The sequence below is a fragment of the Trachypithecus francoisi genome, unplaced genomic scaffold, assembly GCF_009764315.1.
Source record: "Trachypithecus francoisi isolate TF-2019V2 unplaced genomic scaffold, Tfra_2.0 Lachesis_group5, whole genome shotgun sequence".
Taxonomy (NCBI): Eukaryota; Metazoa; Chordata; class Mammalia; order Primates; family Cercopithecidae; genus Trachypithecus; species Trachypithecus francoisi.
This window is the reverse complement of record NW_022681470.1, coordinates 59,421,141-59,443,461: the sequence shown is the minus strand read 5'-3', so window position 1 is coordinate 59,443,461 and position 22,321 is coordinate 59,421,141. Positions and strand designations below refer to the sequence as shown.

The 22,321-nt window shown below is 49.2% G+C and overlaps 1 protein-coding gene across 1 annotated transcript in view; it reads left to right on the top strand.

Annotated features, from left to right (window-relative positions):
- SYT2 (synaptotagmin 2) overlaps window positions 1–22,321 on the top strand; it is a 48,902-nt gene that overhangs the window by 18,464 nt on the left and 8,117 nt on the right. The window contains exons 2-3 of the mRNA XM_033198355.1: window positions 20,464–20,658; window positions 21,646–21,812. Coding sequence (XP_033054246.1) covers window positions 20,481–20,658; window positions 21,646–21,812 — 345 coding nt within the window. The 5' untranslated portion in view covers window positions 20,464–20,480. The remainder of the gene's footprint in view (window positions 1–20,463; window positions 20,659–21,645; window positions 21,813–22,321) is intronic.

The following is a 22,321-nucleotide window of genomic DNA, read 5'->3' as shown; positions in this document are numbered from 1 at the left end:
AGCCTCCTTCTGCCTCCAGCCTCCCACCGGTTGCCCACCTCCTCCTTTCCAGGGTGTGAGCATTGACTGAGGGCCTGTGAGGCAGTGAAGCCTGGCTGGGGTGCGGCTGTGTGCCGAGGGCGCGGGCCTGGCTTGGGTGGAGATGGGGCTGGAGGCAGGCGGCAGGCTCCTGGACGGAGAGCAGGGGGTACCACTAGGTCTAGGAAGTGGGCTGGGGAGGAGGCGGTGGTCTCTCCAGCTACTTTCCTGCAGCTTGAGCCGGGGCACCTGCAACCCAGCCAGGGCTCCTCCTGCCCCTGCTCCTGCCCCCGCCCCCGTCCTCGTTCTCGCACACTGGCAACGCCCCCTCCCCTTACACTCCCAGCCCATGCCACACACACACCGTACTACACACAACACATACCACACAGACACGCACCCTACTACATGCCACACACACCACACAGACACACACCACACAGATACACACCTCACAGACACACACCACACACCCTACTACACGCCACACACAAACCACACACCCTACTACACACCACACACCCCATACAGACACCACACACACAACCTACTACATGCCATACACACCACAAAGACGCCACACTACACACACCACACATGCCACACAGACACACGCTACACAGACACACATCACACACACCACACACACAACCTACTACATGCCACACACACCACAGATACACACCACACAGACACACCACACATCCTACTGCACACCCCACACACCACACACACACCCTACTACACACCACACACCCCACACACATACCACACACACAACCTACTACATGCCATACACACCACAAAGACAGCACACTATACACACTATACACACATGCCACACAGACACACTACACAGATACACATCACACACACACACCACACACCCTACTACATGCCACACAGGCACACATCACACACATACCACACACACCCTACTACACACGACGCCACACACACCGTGCTGCGTGCCATACATACCACACACACCACACACACACCTCACACCCTGCTACACGCCACACACACCAGACACACCACACACCCTACTACACACCCCACACACACCCTACTACATATCACACAGACCATACACACACCACACATACAACCTACTACACACCACACACACCCTAATACACACCAGACACACCACACACAACCTACTACATGCCACACACCCCGCAAAGACACACACCACACTACACACACACACCATGCAGACACATCACACAGACACACCACACACCCTACTACATGCCACACACACCCTACTACCACACACACCCACTACACACCAGATACCACACACACGCCGTGCTACATGCCATACACACCACACACACACCACACACACCCTATTACACATGACACACATCACACACACCACACACACCCTACTACACACCACACACACACCCTACTACACGCCACACACACCCTACTACACACCACACAGACACCACACATACACCCTACTACACACCACACACACCAAACACACACCCTACTACACATCACACACACCATACACACACACCACACACACCACACAGCACTACACACCACACACACACGCTACTACACATCACACACCACACACACTGCTACACACCACACCCACCCTACTACACATCACACAGACATACACCACACACACCCTACTACACATCACACACACACACCACACACCCTATTACCCATCACACACACCACACACACACCACACACAGCACACACTACTACACACCACACACACACCCTACTACATACCACACACCACACAGACACACACACCACATACATCTTATACTCCCTACTACTCACCACACCCACACACCACACACACCCTATGACACACCACACACACACACCACACACACACCCTACTACACACCCACACACCACACACACCCTATGACACACCACACACACACACCACACACACACCCTACTACACACCCCACACACCACACACACTACTAAACACCACACACACCAGACACACACCACATACACACCACACATACCCTACTACACACCACACACACCACAGACACACACCACACACACCCTACTACACACTACACACACCCCACAGACATACACCACAGACACACCCTACTACACACCACACGTACCACACAGACACACACCACACATACACCCTACTACACACCACATACACCACACACACACTACTAAACACCACACACACCACACAGACACCACACATACACCTACTACACACCACATACACACCACACACCCTATTACCCATCACACATACCACACACACACTACTAAACACTACACACACCACACATACCCTACTACACACCACATACACCATGCACACACACCATCGTACCCTACTGCACACCACACAGACGTCGTGCTACATGCCATACACACCACACACACACCACACACACACGACACCACACACACACTATGACACCACGCACACCACACACACCCTACTACACATCCTACACACTACTAAACACCACACACCCCAGACACACACATCACATACACACTCTACCACACACCACACAGGTACACACCACACATACCCTACTACACACACCACACACACCCTATGACACACCACACACACACACCCTACTACACACCACACACACACCCTACTACATACCACACACCACACACACACCACACACACCACACACACTATGACACCACGCACACCACACACACCCTACTACACATCCTACACACTACTAAACCCACACAGGTACACACCACACATACCCTACTACACACCACACACACCACACAGACATACACCACGCATATACCCTACTACACACCACACACACCACACAGACATATACCACGCACACACCCTACTACACACCACACACACCACACAGACATACACCACGCACACACCCTACTACACACCACACATACCACACAGACATACACCACGCACACACCCTACTACACACCACACACACCACACAGACATACACCACGCACATACCCTACTACACACCACACACACCACACAGACATATACCACGCACATACCCTACTACACACCACACACACCACACATACCCTACTACACACCACACACACCACACAGGTACACACCACACATACCCTACTGCACACCACACACACCACACAGACATATACCACACACACACCCTACTATACACCACACAGGTACACACCACACATACCCTACTACACACCACACACACCACACAGGTACACACCACACATACCCTACTACACACCACACACACCACACAGACATATACCACGCACACCCTACTACACACCACACACACCACACAGGTACACACCACACATATACACCCCACTACACACTAGACACACCACACAACACACACCACACAGAGACACCACACACACCCTACTACACACCACACACATACCACACACAACACACCACAACACATACACACACACCCTACTACACACACCACACAGGTACACACCACACATACCACACACACACTATGACACCACGCACACCACACACACCCTATGACACACCACACACACCCTATGACACACCACACACACTACTAAACACCACACACCCCAGACACACACATCACATACACACTCTACCACACACCACACACACACCTACTACACACCACACACCACACACACTACTAAACACTACACACACCACACAGACACACACCACACACCCTACTACACACCCCACACACCACACACCCTACTACATACACACACCACACATACCTACTACACACCACACCACACACACACACCCTACTACACCACCACACACACACACACACCACACATACCACACACACACACACCACCACACTCACGCACTCCTATTAAAAGGCTAGTTTGCTTTTGTGCCACACCTCTAACCCCGTCCCTTAGAGGGGCGGTGCTCGGCAGAGCTAGTGTGTTCAAACCTTGTAACATTTAGTCAGAAAGAAAATGCATCAATTTGTAATGGTTTGTAACTGAAATTGAAGATGTGCATCTGGCATGAAGGATATCGGGACTGTGCTGGAAGGTGCTTTGTGTTTCACATGAGGCAGAGCTGCTCATACTGTGGCCGGAGGATCCATTGATTGTGCGGGTTCATCACTGCTAAGCCACAGAGAGCTCCCCTTTCCCCTGGTGAGCGCTCCCCCAGCTGGCAGTTGCCCACGTGCTCTGCAGAAAGCAGCGCCTCTCTTGGAAGCGCGACCAGGGCAGACCCCCACGGTCCTACCTGTCTTCCCTCACACTCAGAGCATGTGCACAACAGACCTCCTGGGGCCCATGGGTGCAGCCCCCCCGGACACACTTTCCATATCCTACACCAGGCGGCCCAGGGCTTGCTGGTCCCCAAACCTCCATCTGTCTGCACTCAATCACTCATTCGGGGTCCCCCACCATTCCCAGCCTGCTCCCAAGCATCTTGACACCCAACCAGTGGAAGACCTTCTCCTCTGCCCCAGGACAGCTGCCTGTGGGTTTGGGAGATGTGGGATGCTAGGGAGTGGGGAACCCTGGAGACCCAAGATTCTGAGTCTCTGGAGAAGGAGGTGGGAAGGCAGCCTGTCTGGGGGCCAGAGGCAGCCCCCTGGGCTGGGAGCAGCTGGGGGCCCCCGCAGGCCTTCAGAGCTGGCCAGGCGGCTGGACTGTGACTCAGCAACTCCTCCGCCTTGGCTAGAGTGCGCCTCGCTGCAGTGTTAACTCCCTCTCCAGGGAGCCCGGCTCCAGCTCCTCTCCCAGGGGGATCGCGGACTCCTCTGTCCTGTTTCACGTTGTGATCCTGGCCAGGGTGGCAGAGCAGAGGGTGTGCTGAGGGGCTTGGCCTGGCCAGGGCATCCCTCTGCCCCCTCATCACTGCTACCCCTGCACCCTACAAGAGTTAGCCAAGGATCAAATGGAGTCAGGGCTTGGCGGCGTGGCCTGAGGGGCGACAAAGGCCTGGATTCCAGGAATTGACAACTCAGGCAGTTCCACTACCATTTAGCGGTGTTGTTTGTGTGATGGAGGTAAGCCACCTCCCTTTGGGGCCTCGGTTTCTTTGTTTTTGAAAAGGGGCTGTGGACTGCGTTGTCTGTAAGAGTCCCTCAGCCCTCACAGGCTGGGTTTTATTAATATTTGCCTGTGATTTAAGGGTATCCATGCCTGGAGTGTAGAGAGAAATAATCCGAGGCAGGTGTGAGATGCTGCAGGTTTACAGAGCCTTATTCAGGAACCTTCACCTTTGATCATGGAAGCTGTCCTTAAGGCAGGCAGGGCAGGGATGCTTAACCCTCACTTACACACAGCCGCACAAGCACAGGGAGGCTAACAGGCCAGCCCAAGATTGGTGCAGGAAGGGCTCAATCCTCAGCCATTGGATTCTGAGGCGCCCATCAGGTGGCCTGGGATTGCTGATCTCAGCGTAGACGCGAGGGAAGGAAAATGAGTGTTGATGCAGCAGGAGAGATTGAAGTTAGACTCTAGAAGGACGTTCCAACTCTCAGGAACCCAGCAGTTGTTAGCTTCCCCAGGGCCAGTCAAGAACAGACTCTGCTTCTATGCGTGCGGAATGACAACCTTGCTCCAAAGTGGAGGTGTGCGTGGACTGACCAAGAAGGCTCATCAGGCCTCGGTACACAAGGAACTCAAAGAAATGGGTAATTTATTTTCAGAATGAGCTAGAAAATTAATTCATTAAAACTTGATCCTGAACCTCCCAGGACCAAACGTTGGACTGAAGCATTGGTGCAAAACATAAAGACATACATTTCTCCTTAAGTATTGATCTTTTTAGCCTGCGAGCTTCGGTGAGAGGTGTCTTGCTGGTTAACCTATTTCCATCTCATTACTTTGGCTTCTGCAAATACAATGCCAGGAAAGATTAAATACTGTAAGCTGTATCCAGTCAGCTCTCCATTATCTGTATTAATCGAGGCCAGTACTGAGTGGGATAATACACAGAAGTGCCTAGTCCCCAGATCATATTTAATTGGTTTGGGTTGGCAGTTGATGGTGAATGTGTGTGTGTGTGTGTGTGTGTGTACACGCGTGCACACACACACACACTTTTGGTGAGGGTGAGGATCGAACTTACCCATCTTTGATGTGGCATCGGGATCCCATTTTGGAGGCAGTCTCATTTGGGGGCACACGAAGGGATCCCAGAAGCCTGCTAGAGGAGACATCAGGGCTTCTGGTCTCCTGACTTTTTGTAGGGAAGAAGAGAGGCAAGGTGAGAGCCCAGGTATTCTCTGAGGGTGAGGGGGGCAGGTCCTGGTGGCATTCTCCCTGCAGCATGCCGCCCACCTGGAGCAGGTTGGGTGATTCCTGGGTGAGCTACACAAACCCACTTGTTTGTTCTCTCTTTTGGCTGGGTGCAGTGGCTCACGCCTGTAATCCCAGCACTTTGGGAGGTCAAGACAGCAAGATCTCATGAGGCCAGGAGTTCAAGACCAGCCTGGGCAACATCGTGGTACCCTGTCTCTACAAAAAATTTTAAAAACTAGCCAGGCATGGTGGCGCACGTGTGTGGTCCTAGCTCCTTGGGAGGCTGAGGTGGGAGGATTGCTTGGGCCCAGGAGTTTGAAGGCTACAGTGAGCTATGATCACGCCCCTGTATTCCAGCCTGAGCAACAGAGTGAGACGCTGTCTCTAAAAAATAAAGTAAAATAAATTTAAAAATACACAAACCCCCCTCATTTGTTTTCTCCTTCGCAAGGCTGAGGATCCAGCTCCAGGGTTCTGAAGTACCAGAGGGTGGAAGAGACTGGCAGATTTTCGTGGGGTTCAAAATTTTAAAGATACAGAAAGAGATCCAGTGAAATATTTTCTAGTTCCTCCTTTCCCAACTCCCCTCCCCAGAAGCAACTACAACTAATGTCATGAATTCCTTATGCACCTTTCCAGAGCTGTGCTGTGAATATAGAAGCATACAATCGCACATAGACTTCTCCCTCACCCTTTTACCCAGGTACCATGCTCACTCCCCTTCATGCCGATTCTTTCACTATCTCCCTTGGAGATCATTCCCTGTTCACCCACACAGAGTGAAGCTCTAGGGCATCTGGGCTTTCTGTGATACTCCCACATGGGCTGACCATGGGCAGAATGAAGACCCTCAAAGCAGAACATCCCAGAATTACTGAGAGTGTGAGTGTGAGTGTGCGAGGTCGTCTCACCCCACCTTCCTCCTCCAGCCTAGCTCCCCTTCCCTCCTACTCAACTTGATTGTCAATCAAGTCTCCCTTTAGTTTAGGTACAAGAACTGCAGCTGAGCTCTGAGCACATCTGGGTGCTTGGAGTTAAGGGAAAAAGAGCCTTCAGACATGTTGTTTCTGCTTGTAATAAGAGGGCTCATAATGGAGGAAGAGATGGCAGCTCCTTCCCCCTGACTCCCCATCCCGGTGTATCCCTAGGCTCTGTTGAGAGCATTCTTGATACTCACCTGAAGTCCTGCTCTCTGCCCTGACAGCTCTCTACATGATAGAAAAAAAAGGATAAGATAAAGGATAAGCCAACCAGGCTGTCACCTGCTCCCCAACTCCTCTCCCACCCTAGGCCAAATGTGGCTGTTCTCCCTAGCAAAGGGGGCCAGAGGCAGTTAACTAGTACCCCGAGACCCCAGTGTGTTCTAGGGTCTGTGCAGGGACATGCATGCCAAGCATGGTTCCTCCTGGACCCATTGCTCCCAACCCTGGGGCCACTTGGAGAGGCCTGAGTGCTTGGGACTGACACCATCACGGGGCCAAGTGGCCATCCTGGGCAGGCAGGACAGCGGCCAGTGCACCGGGGGAGACGGGAATTCCTGTGTGGATTCTGTTTAGTGGCCTTGCTTCTGGTCTACCCCTATTTTTCCAGCATCATTTCCCACTATCGGAGACTCCCCCTTCCTGGGCTTTCCCTGAGGACTGGGCCCCCTACCTTGCTCCTGAGCAGGAGACCTGGCCTCAGTCAAATTTAGACTGGGATCTTTACTCTGACCAACTGTGTGACCTTGGGCAGGTCACTTCCTACCTGTCTGGGCAGAGTTTGCCTTTGAAGTGATGGTGGTAATCGTGCCCTCCCCCCAGGTGGGTTAGATGAGAACATCTCTGTGCTCACCAAACAGAGCTATGGTGATTGAACCTGTTGTTGCCACCAGTGTCTTCCTGCCCGCCCTGCCCTGATGCCCTCCAGGTGCACAGTGCCTTTGAGGCTTATTTTACTTCCAGCACCTGGGCTTGGACTTTGACCTCTCTGGCAAATCTTTCTTAATTACTTAGAACCTCATGTTTTCAAAGTGTGGTGCCCAGATCACCTGCATCAGAGGAAATGGGGGTGCTTGTTACAATGCAGATCCCTGGGCACATTCCAGTCCACTGAGTTTTCTGAGTTAGGCTCTCGGGGACAGGGTGCAATGGCAGAGGGTCTGCATTTTAACAAACTCCCCAGGGGGTCTTGATGCAGGCCAAGCCTGAGCCACCCTTCCTCAGTCCCTGCCCTTGTATGTCTTCTCCCTTGATGGGGCCTCCCAGGCCCCTCCCTCTTCAGACCTTGACCTGTGGTCCAGCAGTCTGGGAGCAGGCATCTCTCCCCACCCCCAGCCTCCCTCCCCCGGACAGCTGCAGCCTTCACCTAATGACGCCATTTCATGCTTTCTTGCTTGGGTGATTCTGACCAGGCAGAGGAGTTCACTCTGTCCTGGGAGCCCTGGTACCCTGATCCATTTATCATCCTCAAGTCTTCCAGCTGGCTGCTCTCCCCAGGACTGCAGCTCCCAGCCATGCGGGAGCCGGGGCAGCTGTGAGTCTCTGAGGATTTGGCTCTCCCTCACACCGTTCTCGCTGCCATTCCTCCCTAGCCATGGGAGCTCTGCCTTCTAGAGTGGGGGAAATAGTCCTGGAGGCAGAGGAGGCTGCTGGGCTGTGGAAGGAAGCACTGGACTGGGGGTCCAGGAACTTAGATTCTTCCTCCACCAAATGCCTGTGCGACCTTGGACAACTAGCTTCACTTCTCTGGGCCTCTAGGAGTCTCAGGTGGCATGTGGGGTATGAACGGGCTCTTGCTGTTTTCCTGTTTTTTTTTTTTTTTTTTTTTTTTTCACTCCTCTGACTCTAGAAGGGACAGTAGAGCCAGGCGGTAAGGGGTCACATCAGAAGGAGAGTCTGCCGAGGGAATCTTGGTCTCTCAGCTACTGGAGTGTCTTCCAGGGAAAATGGAAATGCAACCCAAGGGCAGCCTTGGAAAAATAAGCAGTGGTTCTCTACATGCTGGGCAGATTGTGGGCTGTGGGAAGGACATGTGGTCACTACCCATGCAACATTTCATTTAATCCCAGCCTCAATTCAAGGGTTTAGGAATAAAAGCTGCATTCCAATAGTTAAGAAGTCTGACACTCAGAGAGGTGAAAAAAACCACCTGAGGTGAAATGGCTCAGAAGGGGGTATGTCTGACTCTCTATGGTCCCAGGCCTGCTGCAAGAGGAGAGGAAGGATGAGCAGTTCCCAGAGCTGTGTGCAATGCCCCCACTTCCCATGCCAGCTTTGGGGTCTCACTGTACACACACACACTCTCTCTCACACCAGGCCTTGGTTCCTTCCCAATCTATGCTTGGGTGTGTGTCCCTGGATATAGCCTGACGACAAGACCAGCCTGGCCAACATGGTGAAACCCCATCTCTACAAAACTAAAACAAATTAGTGGGCATGGTGGTGGGCACCTGTAATCCAGCTACTTGGGAGACTGAGGCAGGAGAGTCTCTTGAACCCAGGAGGCAGAGGTTGCAGTGAGCCAAGATCGTGCCACTGCACTCCAGCCTGGCAGACAGAGCGAGACTCGGTCTCAACAACAACAACAAACGAACAAAAAAAAAAAAAGCATAAACGAGTGAGCATCCCAACAAAATTTTATTTACAAAAATTGGGTGTGGGACTGGATTTAGCACCTGGACCGCCGTTGGCCAATGCCTGCACTAGAGTGACAACAGTGAGCAAGACAAATGAGGTGGTTGCTTATACAGTCACAAGCTGCATGAGTACCATGGGGATGAGAATGGAGAGCCGGGAAAGCAGGTGGTTGGGGCCTTGATGCAGGATAGGGGAGGAGGGAGCCATGGGTGTGGGGGAGGGAAGTGCTGTTTGAGCTGAGAAAGATGTGTAGACTGTATTAGTCTGATCTTGCACTGCTATAAAGAAACACCTAAGACTGGGCAATTTATAAAGAAAAGAGGTTTAATTGGCTCAAAGTTCCACAGGCTGTACAGGAAGCATGATGCTGGCATCTGCTTGACTTCTGGAGAGGCCTCAGGAAACTTACAATCATGGGAGAAGGTGAAGAGGGAGCCAGCCCTTCACATGGCCAGAGCAGGAAGAAGAGGCAGGGGAGCGGGGTTTGGGGGGCGCTACTCACTTTTAAATGACCAGATCTCACGAGAACTCACTATCACTAGATCTGACCCTGTGATCCAATCACCTCTCACCAGGCCCCACCTCCAACATGAGGGATTACAATTTGACATGAGATTTGGGCAGGGACACAGATCCAAACTGTATCATAGGCTTTGGCTCCGTGAAGGGGGCACAGCATGTGCAAAGGCCCTGAGGAGGGTAATACAGTGTATTAGGGGAAACAAGGAGTGTGGGCTGGTGTTACCAACCCAGGGAGGGAAAGCCGAGGTGCTGCTGGATGGAGAGCATGAGGGGCTGTAGGCCACGCTAGGGCTTTTGGCCTGTCTCCCTGGGATGGCTTTTCATTATGGCGACATGACTGGTTTTGCATTTTATGAAGATTGCCTTGGTGGCAAATACGGAACTGACTGGAGGTGAGCAAGAGGAGACCCAGGAGATCAGATGGCTATGTTGGGGGCCGAATGACCTGTGGACCTGGAGCTCAGAAGTGGCTTGACTCTGACAGAAGAGGATGGCACTGATGCCAGGATGTGGAAGGAACCACACAGGGAGACACCACAGCTGAGGAGGGAAGGACCTCAAGAGCAAGCCTGAGGCAACCGAAGGAGGAGTAGTCACAGTTATGACGACAGCAGGCAGTGGCCAGCTGGTGACCACAGCTCGGGGGTCCAGCTCAAGGAAAATGAAAATGTGCCCTGGGTTTAGTGACTTTGTGGTCCTCATCCATGACTTTACAAAGAGCTACTTCAGCAGAGGGATGGGGCAGAAGCCACAACAGAGGGGCTGATGAGTGAGGTGAACGTGAAGAAAGGGGGACCATGTGTGCGTGTATTTGTGCACATGTGTGTATATGTGTGTGCATATGTGTATGTGTGTGCAAGTGTGTGTGGTCACAAAGGGAAAGGAAGAACAAGGTAGCAGGTGAGGCTCATTTTTGGTGGGTAATGTGATAAACTGGACTGATCCAGCCTCAGCCGAGGGAAGGGGGAAATGTCAGGCACAAGAAACGGCAGGGATGAAAAGGACTTCCTGAGAAGTCAGAAGGGCTCCTGCGCAGGAGCGGGAACTGGCTTAACCAGAGGAAAAGCCCTAAACTGAGAAGGGGTCAGGAGGAAAGGTCTGTGGTTTGACCCGAGGTTGGGACATTTTGAGAGATTTCTCACTTCTATTTTTCCTTAAAATAACAGCAAAGATAAAGGAGGGGTGTGAAGGAGCCACAGGCCTGCAGAGACTGGAGGAGGAGGCAAAGCTGGTGGGGAGGCGTTTCCCGCAGTTTCTGTGCAATGCAGAGGGCCTGGGTGATCCTGAGGGCTGATGGGACACAGGCTGCCCTCATAGTATAGGGGGATCTCACCAGGGGGCTCAGCAGTCGGGGGTAGCCATGGAGAAGGAGAAAGCTGTCAGTGAGAGTTCTCCAGGGCTGGCACTTTGCCAGGCGAGTGCCACAAAAATGCCAAGGGAGTGTAGGGAATTGGGAACGAGTTGTAGGCACCACAGACCACGGTGGGAAAAGAAGACTAGAGGGGGGGCTGATGGTGTCCCGGGGAGGTCAGGGAGATTTCTCCAGGAAGAGCATTCTAGGCTGAGGAGAGTAAGTACCGAGGCTGTGGGATGGGGGTCTGTTTGGTGGGTTTGTGGCTGGTGGCAAGAGGCCAGCATGGCAGGAAATGAGTGACTGACAGGGACAGGAAATGCCTGTGGGAGCCAGCCAGGGGCCAGGCCAGGCAGGGATCTTACTCTAAATGTGACAAGAAGCCACAGGAGGGTTTTAAATAGATCAGTCTGGCTGCAGTGTGGAGATCAGGCGGAGTGGAAGCTTCCAGATAGGAGGCTACTGTGGTACTCCAAGTAGAGGGTGGAAAGTGGCCAGGTTGGGAAAGCATTGTGGGTTGTTGATGAATTTGCAGACACCTGGGGTGTGGGGGGTGACCCCACATGGATGGGAGGATGGCCCCAAGGCTTCTGGTCCCAGCACCTGGTGCCATGTACTGGGTGCATAATTGAGAGGTGGGCCCTGAATCCACCCTATCCACTCTCTGGGCCCACTGGCCATGCCTGCCTTTGACCAAGAGCCTCCTTCTCAGGCATCTTCTATTCCCTTGCTGTCTGGGCAGCTATAGCTTCCTGGTTGTGGTGGAGTCTGGAAAAGCCTCCAATCTGCTGCTTCAGGGACTCCCCACATTCCCTCTCTGCAGCTCTAAGTCATTTTCCTCTGGTGGATTCCCCGGGAACACTGTCTGTCTGTCATAAGAGCTCAGGGATGATAAGACATTTGTTATTGGTTGTTTTCAACCCTTTCCCCCCCTTTCCTTTGGAGTTATGCTCCAATCCTAGTCTTTTTACTCACTACAGCCGAAGTGAAACTTTCAAAATATACATTTGTACATGTTACCCCTGCCCCCACCCTTAAAGGCCTCCCACAGCTTCTCATTCCTCTTTGGGAAAGACAAAACTCTTTGATGCAGCCTATGGTGCCCCTGATCCTGCCCTGCCCGGCCTGCCAACCTCACCCTGAACCATCCTGCATCCACTCCGGCTGCCCTGGCCTTCTCTCAGGCTTTGGACTCACCACACTGCATCCCACCTCTGGGCCTTTGCACAGGCTGTGCTCTCTGCCTAGGCTGCCCTTTCATATCCTCTTTACCTGGATAAATACTCACCCTTCACGTCTCAGTTCACTCATCAGTTTTTCAAGAAAGCACTTTTGCTTTCCCAGATTAGTTCAGGTATGCCCCGTTATAGACGCTCACCACCAGATGGCTCTCCTTTCCTGCACTTCTCATAATTACAATTTTATATGCGCTTATGTGAAGTGCATGGTAAGTTCCATGAGGGAAGCATGCTATGAGCTCAATAAATACTTGAGTGAGTGAGTGAGTGAGTGAATGAATGAATGAATGAATGCATGTGTCTTTCACATCTGTTCTCTCTACTCCATTCCCTACCTTCCCACCCTAGTGCAGGTCCTTACCATTTCTGGTCTGTGGAACCAGCCTCCCTGCTCCACTCCCCATGGAGCTAACTTTACAAACCCCCACTTACAACTGCTCAGCACCCTTCAGTGGTCCCTGCTGGGTATAGAGGGAGTTCTAATTTCCTTTTCTTGGACTCCAACACTCCTGAGATGCAGTTCTCCCCCTTCATTCCTGGCCTGCAGGTTCCCTGAACCTCTGGAGCATTCAGCATCTTCATTCCTGGCAGGTTTATTTCACTCCAAGCAGCTTTACTTGGCTACAGGATCATTTCTGGATGGTCAGTCTTGGAGACAAAGCCCGCATCCGCCATGAACCTTGGGTCCCTCTACTGTGCCAAAGCCACTTCCAGGTGCTTCAGACGGGGTTCAGTGAACACTTCTCAGATTCACATTTATTGAATGCCCTCTATGTGCCAGACACAACCAAATTTATTTATTTATTTTTTTTTTTTTTTTATTTTTGAGACGGAGTCTCGCTCTGTCGCCCAGGCTGGAGTGCAGTGGCCGGATCTCAGCTCACTGCAAGCTCTGCCTCCCGGGTTTATGCCATTCTCCTGCCTCAGCCTCCCGAGTAGCTGGGACTATAGGCACCCGCCACCTCGCCCAGCTAGTTTTTTGTATTTTTTAGTAGAGACGGGGTTTCACCGTGTTAGCCAGGATGGTCTCGATCTCCTGACCTCGTGATCCACCCATCTCGGCCTCCCAAAGTGCTGGGATTACAGGCTTGAGCCACCGCGCCCGGCCCCAAATTTATTTTTAACTTTTCACAGCAGTTCTGAAAAGTAGGTATTATTTTCCACAATTTTATATTGAGGAAATCAAGTTTCACAAAGGGATTTATTTGGAGTCAAATGACAAGTGGTTGGCATTCTTGGGACTACATTCAGCCTCTTCCCCCAGCCTGTGCTGCCTCCTGCTCGCCCCACACGGGAGAGTGAGAGGGTGGGGTGCTGTAGGGACTGTGCACCGGCTGTGGGGAGCTGTCTGCAGAAAGGGGAGGAGGACTGCCAATTCAGGGGCAAGGGTAGAATGGAGGAGCTAGGCTCAACCTGATAAATGGCATCTACAAAAATCCCACAGCTAACATTATATTAAATGGAGAAAGATTGAAAGATTTTCCCCCAAAGATCAGGAAAAAGACAAGAATTCCCACCGTCACCACTTCTGTTCAACAGTGGACTGGAAGTTCTAGCCACGGCAATTAGGGAAGAAAAAGAAAATGGGAAACTATCTTCATTTGCATGATTCTATATATAGAAAATCCTAAGGAATCCACCAACACACACACACACACAAATTATTAGAACAAATGATTTCTGGCTGAACACAGTGGCTCATGCCTGTAATCCCAGCACTTTGGGAGGTGGAGGCAGGTGGATCACCTGAGGTTAGGAGTTCAAGACCAGCCTGGCCAACATGGTGGAACCCCATCTCTACTAAAAATGCAAAAATTAGCCGGACATGGTGGCACACGCCTATAATCACAGCTACTTGAGAGACCGAGGCATGAGAATTGCTTGAGCCCAGGAGGTGGAAGTTGCAGTGAGCCGAAATCACACCACTGCTCTCCAGCCTGGGTGATAGAGTGAGACTCTGTCTCCAAAAAAACAAAAACAAAAGAGACTCAGCAATGTGGCAGGGTACAAAACTGAGATACAAAAATCTATTATATTTCTATACACTAGCAGTGAACAATCTGAAAGTGAAATTAAGAAAACAATTCCATTGATAATGACATCAAAAAGAATAAGATACCTAGGAACAAAAGAAGTGCAAGATTTGTATGTTGAAAACTACAAAACAATCTTGAAAGAAATTAAAGGTCTAAATAAGTGGAAAAATAATGTAAAGCTCAATATTGTTGATATGATCCCTGAGCTGATCTATGGATTCAACACAATACCTATCAAAATTCCAGCTATTTTGTAGAAATTAACAAGCTGGTCCTAAAATTCATATGGAAATGCAAGGAACCCAGAATAGCCAAAACAATCCTGATTAAGGAAGAACAAGGCCTGGCACAGTAGTTCATGCCTATAGTACCAGCATTTTGGGAGGGCCAAGGCAGGTGGATTACATGAGCCCAGAAGTTTGAGACCAGCCTGGGCAGCATGGTGAAACCCTGTCTCTACAAAAATACAAAAATTAGCCAGTTGTGGCGGCATGGGGCTGTAGTCCCAGCTACTTAGAAGGCTGAGGTGGGAGGATCAACTGAGCCCAGGAGGTCAAGGCTGCAGTGAGTGAGCCATGTTCACGCCACTGTACTCTGGCCTGGGTGACAGAGTGAGACCTTGGCTAAAAAAAAAAAAAGGTTGGAAGACCCATTCTACCTGATTTCAAAACTTACTACAAAGCTACGGTAATCAAGACAGTATGGTCAAGAGTAGGCAGGTGCTATTAAAAAAAGTAATAAAAAATAAAACCATATGGTATTGCCATGAGGTTAGACATACAGATAGAATTGAGAGTCCAGAAATAAACCCTCATGTTTATGGTCAGTTGATATTTTACAAGGGAACTAAGACAATTGGATGGAGGAAAGAATAGTCTTTTCAACAAATGTTACTATACCAAAGGATATCCACATACAAATGAATAAATGTGAACCCCTTCCTTATGCCATATTTAAAGTGGATTGTAGAAACATAGTGGATCCTAATTTCTAGAAGAAAATTAAAAATTAGCCAGGTGTAATGGCACATGGCTGTAGTCCTAGCTACTCAGGAGGCTGAGGCTGGAGGATCACTTGAGCTCAGGAGGCCATGGCTGCAGTGAGCCATGATCATGCCACTGCACGTCAGCCTGGATGACAGAGTGAGACCCTATATCAAAAAATAAGTAGATTGTAGACTTGAATGTGAGAGCTAAAACTATACAACTCCCATAAGAAAACATAGGAGTAAATCTGGCCGGGCGCGGTGGCTCAAGCCTGTAATCCAGCACTTTGGGAGGCCGAGACGGGCGGATCACAAGGTCAGGAGATCGAGACCATCCTGGCGAACACAGTGAAACCCCGTCTCTACTAAAAATACAAAAAAAAACTAGCCGGGCGAGGTGGCGGGCGCCTGCAGTCCAGCTACTCGGGAGGCTGAGGCAGGAGAATGGCGGGAACCCGGGAGGCGGAGCTTGCCGTGAGCTGAGATCTGGCCACTGCACTCCAGCCTGGGCGACAGAGCAAGACTCCGCCTCAAAAAAAAAAAAAAAAAAAAAGAAAACATAGGAGTAAATCTTAGTGCCCTTAGGTTTAGTGATGGTTTCTTGGATATAGCACCAAAAATATGGCAACAAAAGAAATAGCTAAATTGGACATCATCAAAATTGAAAACTTTTTTGCTTCAAAGGACACCATTAAAAACTGAAAATATGACAGGGCACAGTGGCTCACGCCTGTGATCCCAGCACTTTGGGAGGCCAAGGAGGCTGGATCAACTGAGGTCAGGAGTTTGAGACCAGCCTGGCCAACATGGTGAAACCCTGTCTCTGCTAAAAATACACAAATTAGCCAGGCATGGTGGTAAGCACCTATAATAATCCCAGCTACTTGGGAGGCTGAGGCAGGAGAATCGCTTGAACCTGGGAGGCAGAGGTTGCAGTGAGCTGAGATTGTGCCATTGCACTCCAGCCTGGGCAACAAGAGTGAAACTCCATCTCAAAAACAACAACAAAAAACCACCACACACACAAAATGAAAATATAACCCCAGAATGGGAGAAAATGTTTGCAAAGTATATGTTCAACAAGGAACTGGTATGCAGAATATATAAAAATTCTTACAACTCAATAATAAAAAGACAAAATATTTTAAGATGACCAAAGGATTTGAATAGGTATTTCTCCATGGAAGACATACAAAGGGCCCACAACCACATGAAAAGATATGCAACATCATTAGTCATCAGAGAAATGCAAATCAAAACTACAATGAAATGCCACTTCACCTCCACTGGGATTACTGTAAACAAAAAGACATAATAACAAGTGTTGTCTGGGATGTGGAGAACTTGGAACCCTCATACATTGCTGGTGGGAACATAAATTGGTGCCAGCACCTTAAAATGTCAAACATAGTTATGAGCCAGCAATTCCGTACCTACATATATACCCAAGAGAAATGAAAACATATGTCCACGCAAAAACTTATACATGGATGTTCTTAGCAGCATTATTCATAATATCTTGCAAGTGGGATATTATTAGCTATATTTAGTTATAAAATAGCCCAAAGTGGAAATAACCCAAATGTTTATAAATTGATGAATGGATAAATATAAAATATGTTCTAGGTAAGGTGCGGTGGCTCATGCCTGTAATGCCAATGTTTCGGGAGGCTGAAGTGGGAGGACTGCTTGAGGCCAGGAGCTCGAGACCAGCCTGGGCAATATAGGGAGACTCCACATCTACAAAAAATTCAAAAATTAGCCTGGTGTGATAGCATGCACCTGTAATTCCAGCTACTCAGGAAGCTGAGGTGGGAGGATCACTTGAGCCCTGCAGGTGAAGGCTATAGTAAGCCATGGTTGCACTACTGCACTCCAGCCTGGGTGACAAAGTGAGACCCTGTCTCCAAAAAAAAAAAAATGTGTTCTACCTACACAATGGAATATTATGTGGCAATAAAAAGGGAATGAGATACTGATACTACAACATGGATGAACCTTGAAAACATCATACTAAATGAAAGAAGCCAGTCACAAAGATCACATATTTTATAATTCCATCGATAGGAAATGTTTAGGATAGACAAATCTACAGAGTCAGAAAGTAGATTAGTGGTTGCTGGAGCTGTGAAGAGGATGGGAATGGAGAGTGACTGCTAACGGGACTGGGTATCTTTTTGAGGTGATGAAAATGTTTTAACTTAGATTGTGCTAATTGTTCCACCATTCGGTGAATATAATAAAATGCACTGAACTGTATACTTTAGTGGGTGACTTATAAGATATATGAATTACATCTCAATAAAGCTGTTTTTTTTAAAAAAGGCCACAGAGCCCTTTGCAGTGTGGTAGAAGTGAGGGGAGATGGACACGGCGGAAGGCCCTGGACACAGATCTTGATCCCCTGGTGTGGTTACTTGCAGTTCCCGCCAAACCAGACCCATCTCTTTGCCCCCAGAGGTGAAGTGTCCAGTGGACCTTAGTTTTTCACTTCAAGGCCAGTTTTGGGGTCAAGGCTATTTCAACACGGCATGTAGTAAGAGTTCAATAAATGCTTGGTGAATGAACCTACATTGCATCAATGTACAGGTCACCAGAAGTACTTAAGGCTGGAGCAGTCTCTAGGGCTGGGGAGGGGATCTCAGCAGGGTTTTAAAGGAAGGGACAGAACTTAAGAGCTCCTAAAACGTTCCTTCAGAAGAACCCTGAGTCCTGAGGAGAGTTAACTCATCCCTAACATGCAATGAGAAAAGTCTCAAATTTTTTCTTTAAATTCTTGTGCTATATGCATCCTACTCTATATTTCCAGCTTGTTTTAATTTTAAAATACTGTAAATTGCCATTCAGTAAAACGGATGCTTCAGGGAGTTGTGCTGTTTATTCTTGCATCCTGGAATACCTGTGGGTGTATGCTGCTATTTTCTCTCAGAGGAGCTCAGTCAACAAATACCCCCCGAGTGCCCACTGTGTGCTTGGCATGAGGGGTGCTGTTGCCAACACAGGATCTGCCCTCATGGGACTTTCAGTTGAGAAATGAGTGCATAACCCGGAGAAGCAGAAAGAGCTTGGTGGAGAGGACAGAGTTGTAGGGGGTAGAGTTTGGAAGCTCGTAAGAACATTGCCTTAAATGAAGACCAACATTTATGCTCAGTGTTTTACTAGCAAAAAGTTGAAAACTGCCTCATCTAATAGTGGAATGGCTAAGCAAATTATGGTGTTACCATGTAGTAGGATATTATGTAACTATTTAATAATAAAAAACAATACAGGAAAAGACTTACGAAATTTTATGTAAAAAATCTTCCAAAAAAACTACATATAGTATGATCTCAACATGTAAAACATATTCAGCAAAAATGCCAGCATAGAATGCCCCAAATGCTAGTTGATTTGGAAGGTAGAATTATAGGGGGGATTTCTGTCTCCCCAAATTGTCTACAGTAGGTCTGGGTTCTGTTATTAATAAACACCACATCTTTGATGCGGGAAAGCTAATGTGCAGCTGCATGTGGGGCAGGGCTAGAGATGATCCTGGAGTAGGGGCTACAGAGTAGACCGGGGAGGAAGGGCTAGAGATAGAGATGTGGGTCTTCCTACAGGAGAGGTCAAAACAAACCCTGAGTGAGCACTGAGGGAGCCGGTGAAGAAACCACAGAGGGCTGAGGAGTCTTGGAGGGCAGGAGGAGGAATTGGAGTCAGGGATGAGGAGAGTTCAAGCGTCATGGAACTGGGCAGAGAATCTAGGCAGAGCAGTATCTGGAAATCCTTGGAAGTCAAGGAGAGAGGTTGAAAGAGGAGCCCTCAGTGTAAAACCTTATCTCCTTCCTAGAGGGTTAGATTTAAATGAGATATAGGAGAGTGATTTAGCTATACAGGCTCTGGAGTTGGGCAGACCAGTTCAAACCTCAGTTTCAGAACTTACAGATAAGAGACCTTGGAAAAACTGTCTAACCTCTCTGAACCTGTTTCCCCATCTGTTAAATGGAAACAATAAAAACCATTAGGTTATTTTTTGGATTAGATGAATAATGCACAGAAAGTGCTTTGCGTAGTGCCGGACATATATATGTACTAACCTTTTTTTTTTTTTTTTTTTTGAGACAGAACTTTACTTAGTCACCCATAGCTCATGTAACCTCAAACTCCTGGACTCAAGTGATCCTCTGTCACTTCAGCCACCACCATGCCTAATTAAAAAAAAAAAAATTTCTAAAGACAGGGTCTTGCTATGGTGCCCAGGCTGACCATGTACTAATTGGATGATGTCTATTATTATTGGTTTACTAGAGTTGTTAATATTGTGCAAAATATCTTTGATCTATAAAGAGCTTCTCCTGGTCCTTTGGGCAGGGCTTTCTGAGGGGAAGACAACCTCTGGGATACTCACTCTTCCCTCTTCCCCTCTTGTCCCCAGCTGTTCCCTCTGCCACCATGAGGAACATTTTCAAGAGGAACCAGGAGCCTATTGTGGCTCCTGCCACCACCACCACCACGATGCCCATTGGACCCGTGGACAACTCCACCGAGAGTGGGGGTCCTGGGGAGAGCCAGGAGGACATGTTTGCCAAATTGAAGGAAAAATTCTTCAATGAGATCAACAAGATTCCCTGTGAGTGTCCCTGGTGGCTGAGAGGGTGGGGCAAGGCTAGAGTCTGGGGGACGTGAAGAAGGGTTGGGGATACCACTGGGTTGTGATTGACTGGGCTCTTTCCTAATGCTTAGATTTCAGGCTGGGTTTTTGGAGAGCCCCTGCAGGAATCAGGGCGGGGGAAGTAGGGTCTGCCATTAATGTGGCAAACAAGGGGTATATGCACTTCAACTTCTCAGGGGAAGAAAAGTTCTTATAAAACTGTCCAAAGATGAAACCAAAAGGCAATGAAAAATTATGAAACAGAAGTCACTATTCAAGTTTGCCAATAATACTTTGAAATTTATGTTGGAAGATAGAAAATAAAAGCCCTCGCTGCTTTTGAATTTCTGGCAGAGGCTGTATAGGAGACACCAGAGATGCAGATTAAGGGGGAGCAGCCACACTGGTGGGAGATGGTGCTTCAGAACCACGGAGAGCAGCTCAGGACCTCTCCCCAAACAGTTGGGTTTTGCAAAGCCCAGCAGTGGTCTAGGTCCAGACTCAACCTTACGGAGCTTGGCCTGCCTATCCGGCTATGCATCAGCCCTCTCAAGACTTGGCACAAGGGGTGGAGGCCAAGGGACTGATAAGCATCATCCCATCCTCTCCAGTGTGAGCCATAGATCCATAGATCACACTAGTAAAACTCAGTAGAGCTAAACTGATATTCTTCTATGCATGCACCTGTTGCTACCTCTCAGCTAGCAGGCTATGCCAACAAGGGCAGTAGGCAAAATCAATAAATAAAAATAAATAAATAAATAAAAAAGCAAGGCATTAATGAAAAGGCATGCAAAGTATATGCAACTTACATACAAATCACTCATGGGTGTGTGGCTTTTAAAATGTGGGGTGTGGGCATTGTGGGAGGGCAGTCATATTCCTCACCCATTTTTGCCAATGCTACGGGGTCAGGGGCTGCAAGACATGGCACTGCTGACCCCGGGATCTTCTCTGTGTGGGCAGTACCACCCTGGGCACTGATCGCCATTGCTGTGGTTGCTGGGCTCCTGCTTCTCACCTGCTGCTTCTGCATCTGCAAGAAGTGCTGCTGCAAGAAGAAGAAGAACAAGAAGGAAAAGGGCAAAGGCATGAAGAATGCCATGAACATGAAGGACATGAAAGGGGGTCAGGTAGGGCACATTGGTTGTGAGGGGGACTGGAAGGGGCTCAGCCCAGGCTTTCCTGATGCTGAAAGGGTAAGCAAAAGCTCCTGGGCTTCCACAACCAAACCTTCTCCCCTCCTTAAAACTTGGCTCTCTCAGTTACATCTCTAGTATAACACCACCGACCTAGAGGTCCCTGGGAGTGGGGGCCTTATTCCTGTGTTAGTATGAACTCATCCCTGGAAAAACAGTGAAGAACAATATATTGACCCCCCAATGAGGCTACTAGGACAAAATATTGGAAAGAGACACCCCCCAACCAGCAAGACACCATTGGGTTTTTCCTGTTTTCCTGCCAGAGAGACTGAAGGACAATATCTTCATGGGAGGCATCTAACTGGGCATGGGGCAGGAATCAAATGAGGCAGAAGAGTGGCCCTGAGGCACCAAGACAGAGCCAAGTAGAATCCATCATTAATCATATCATAATTTAATTTATTTTCCCCTGTCTTTTGGTGTTGGTCAGCCTAGAAAGC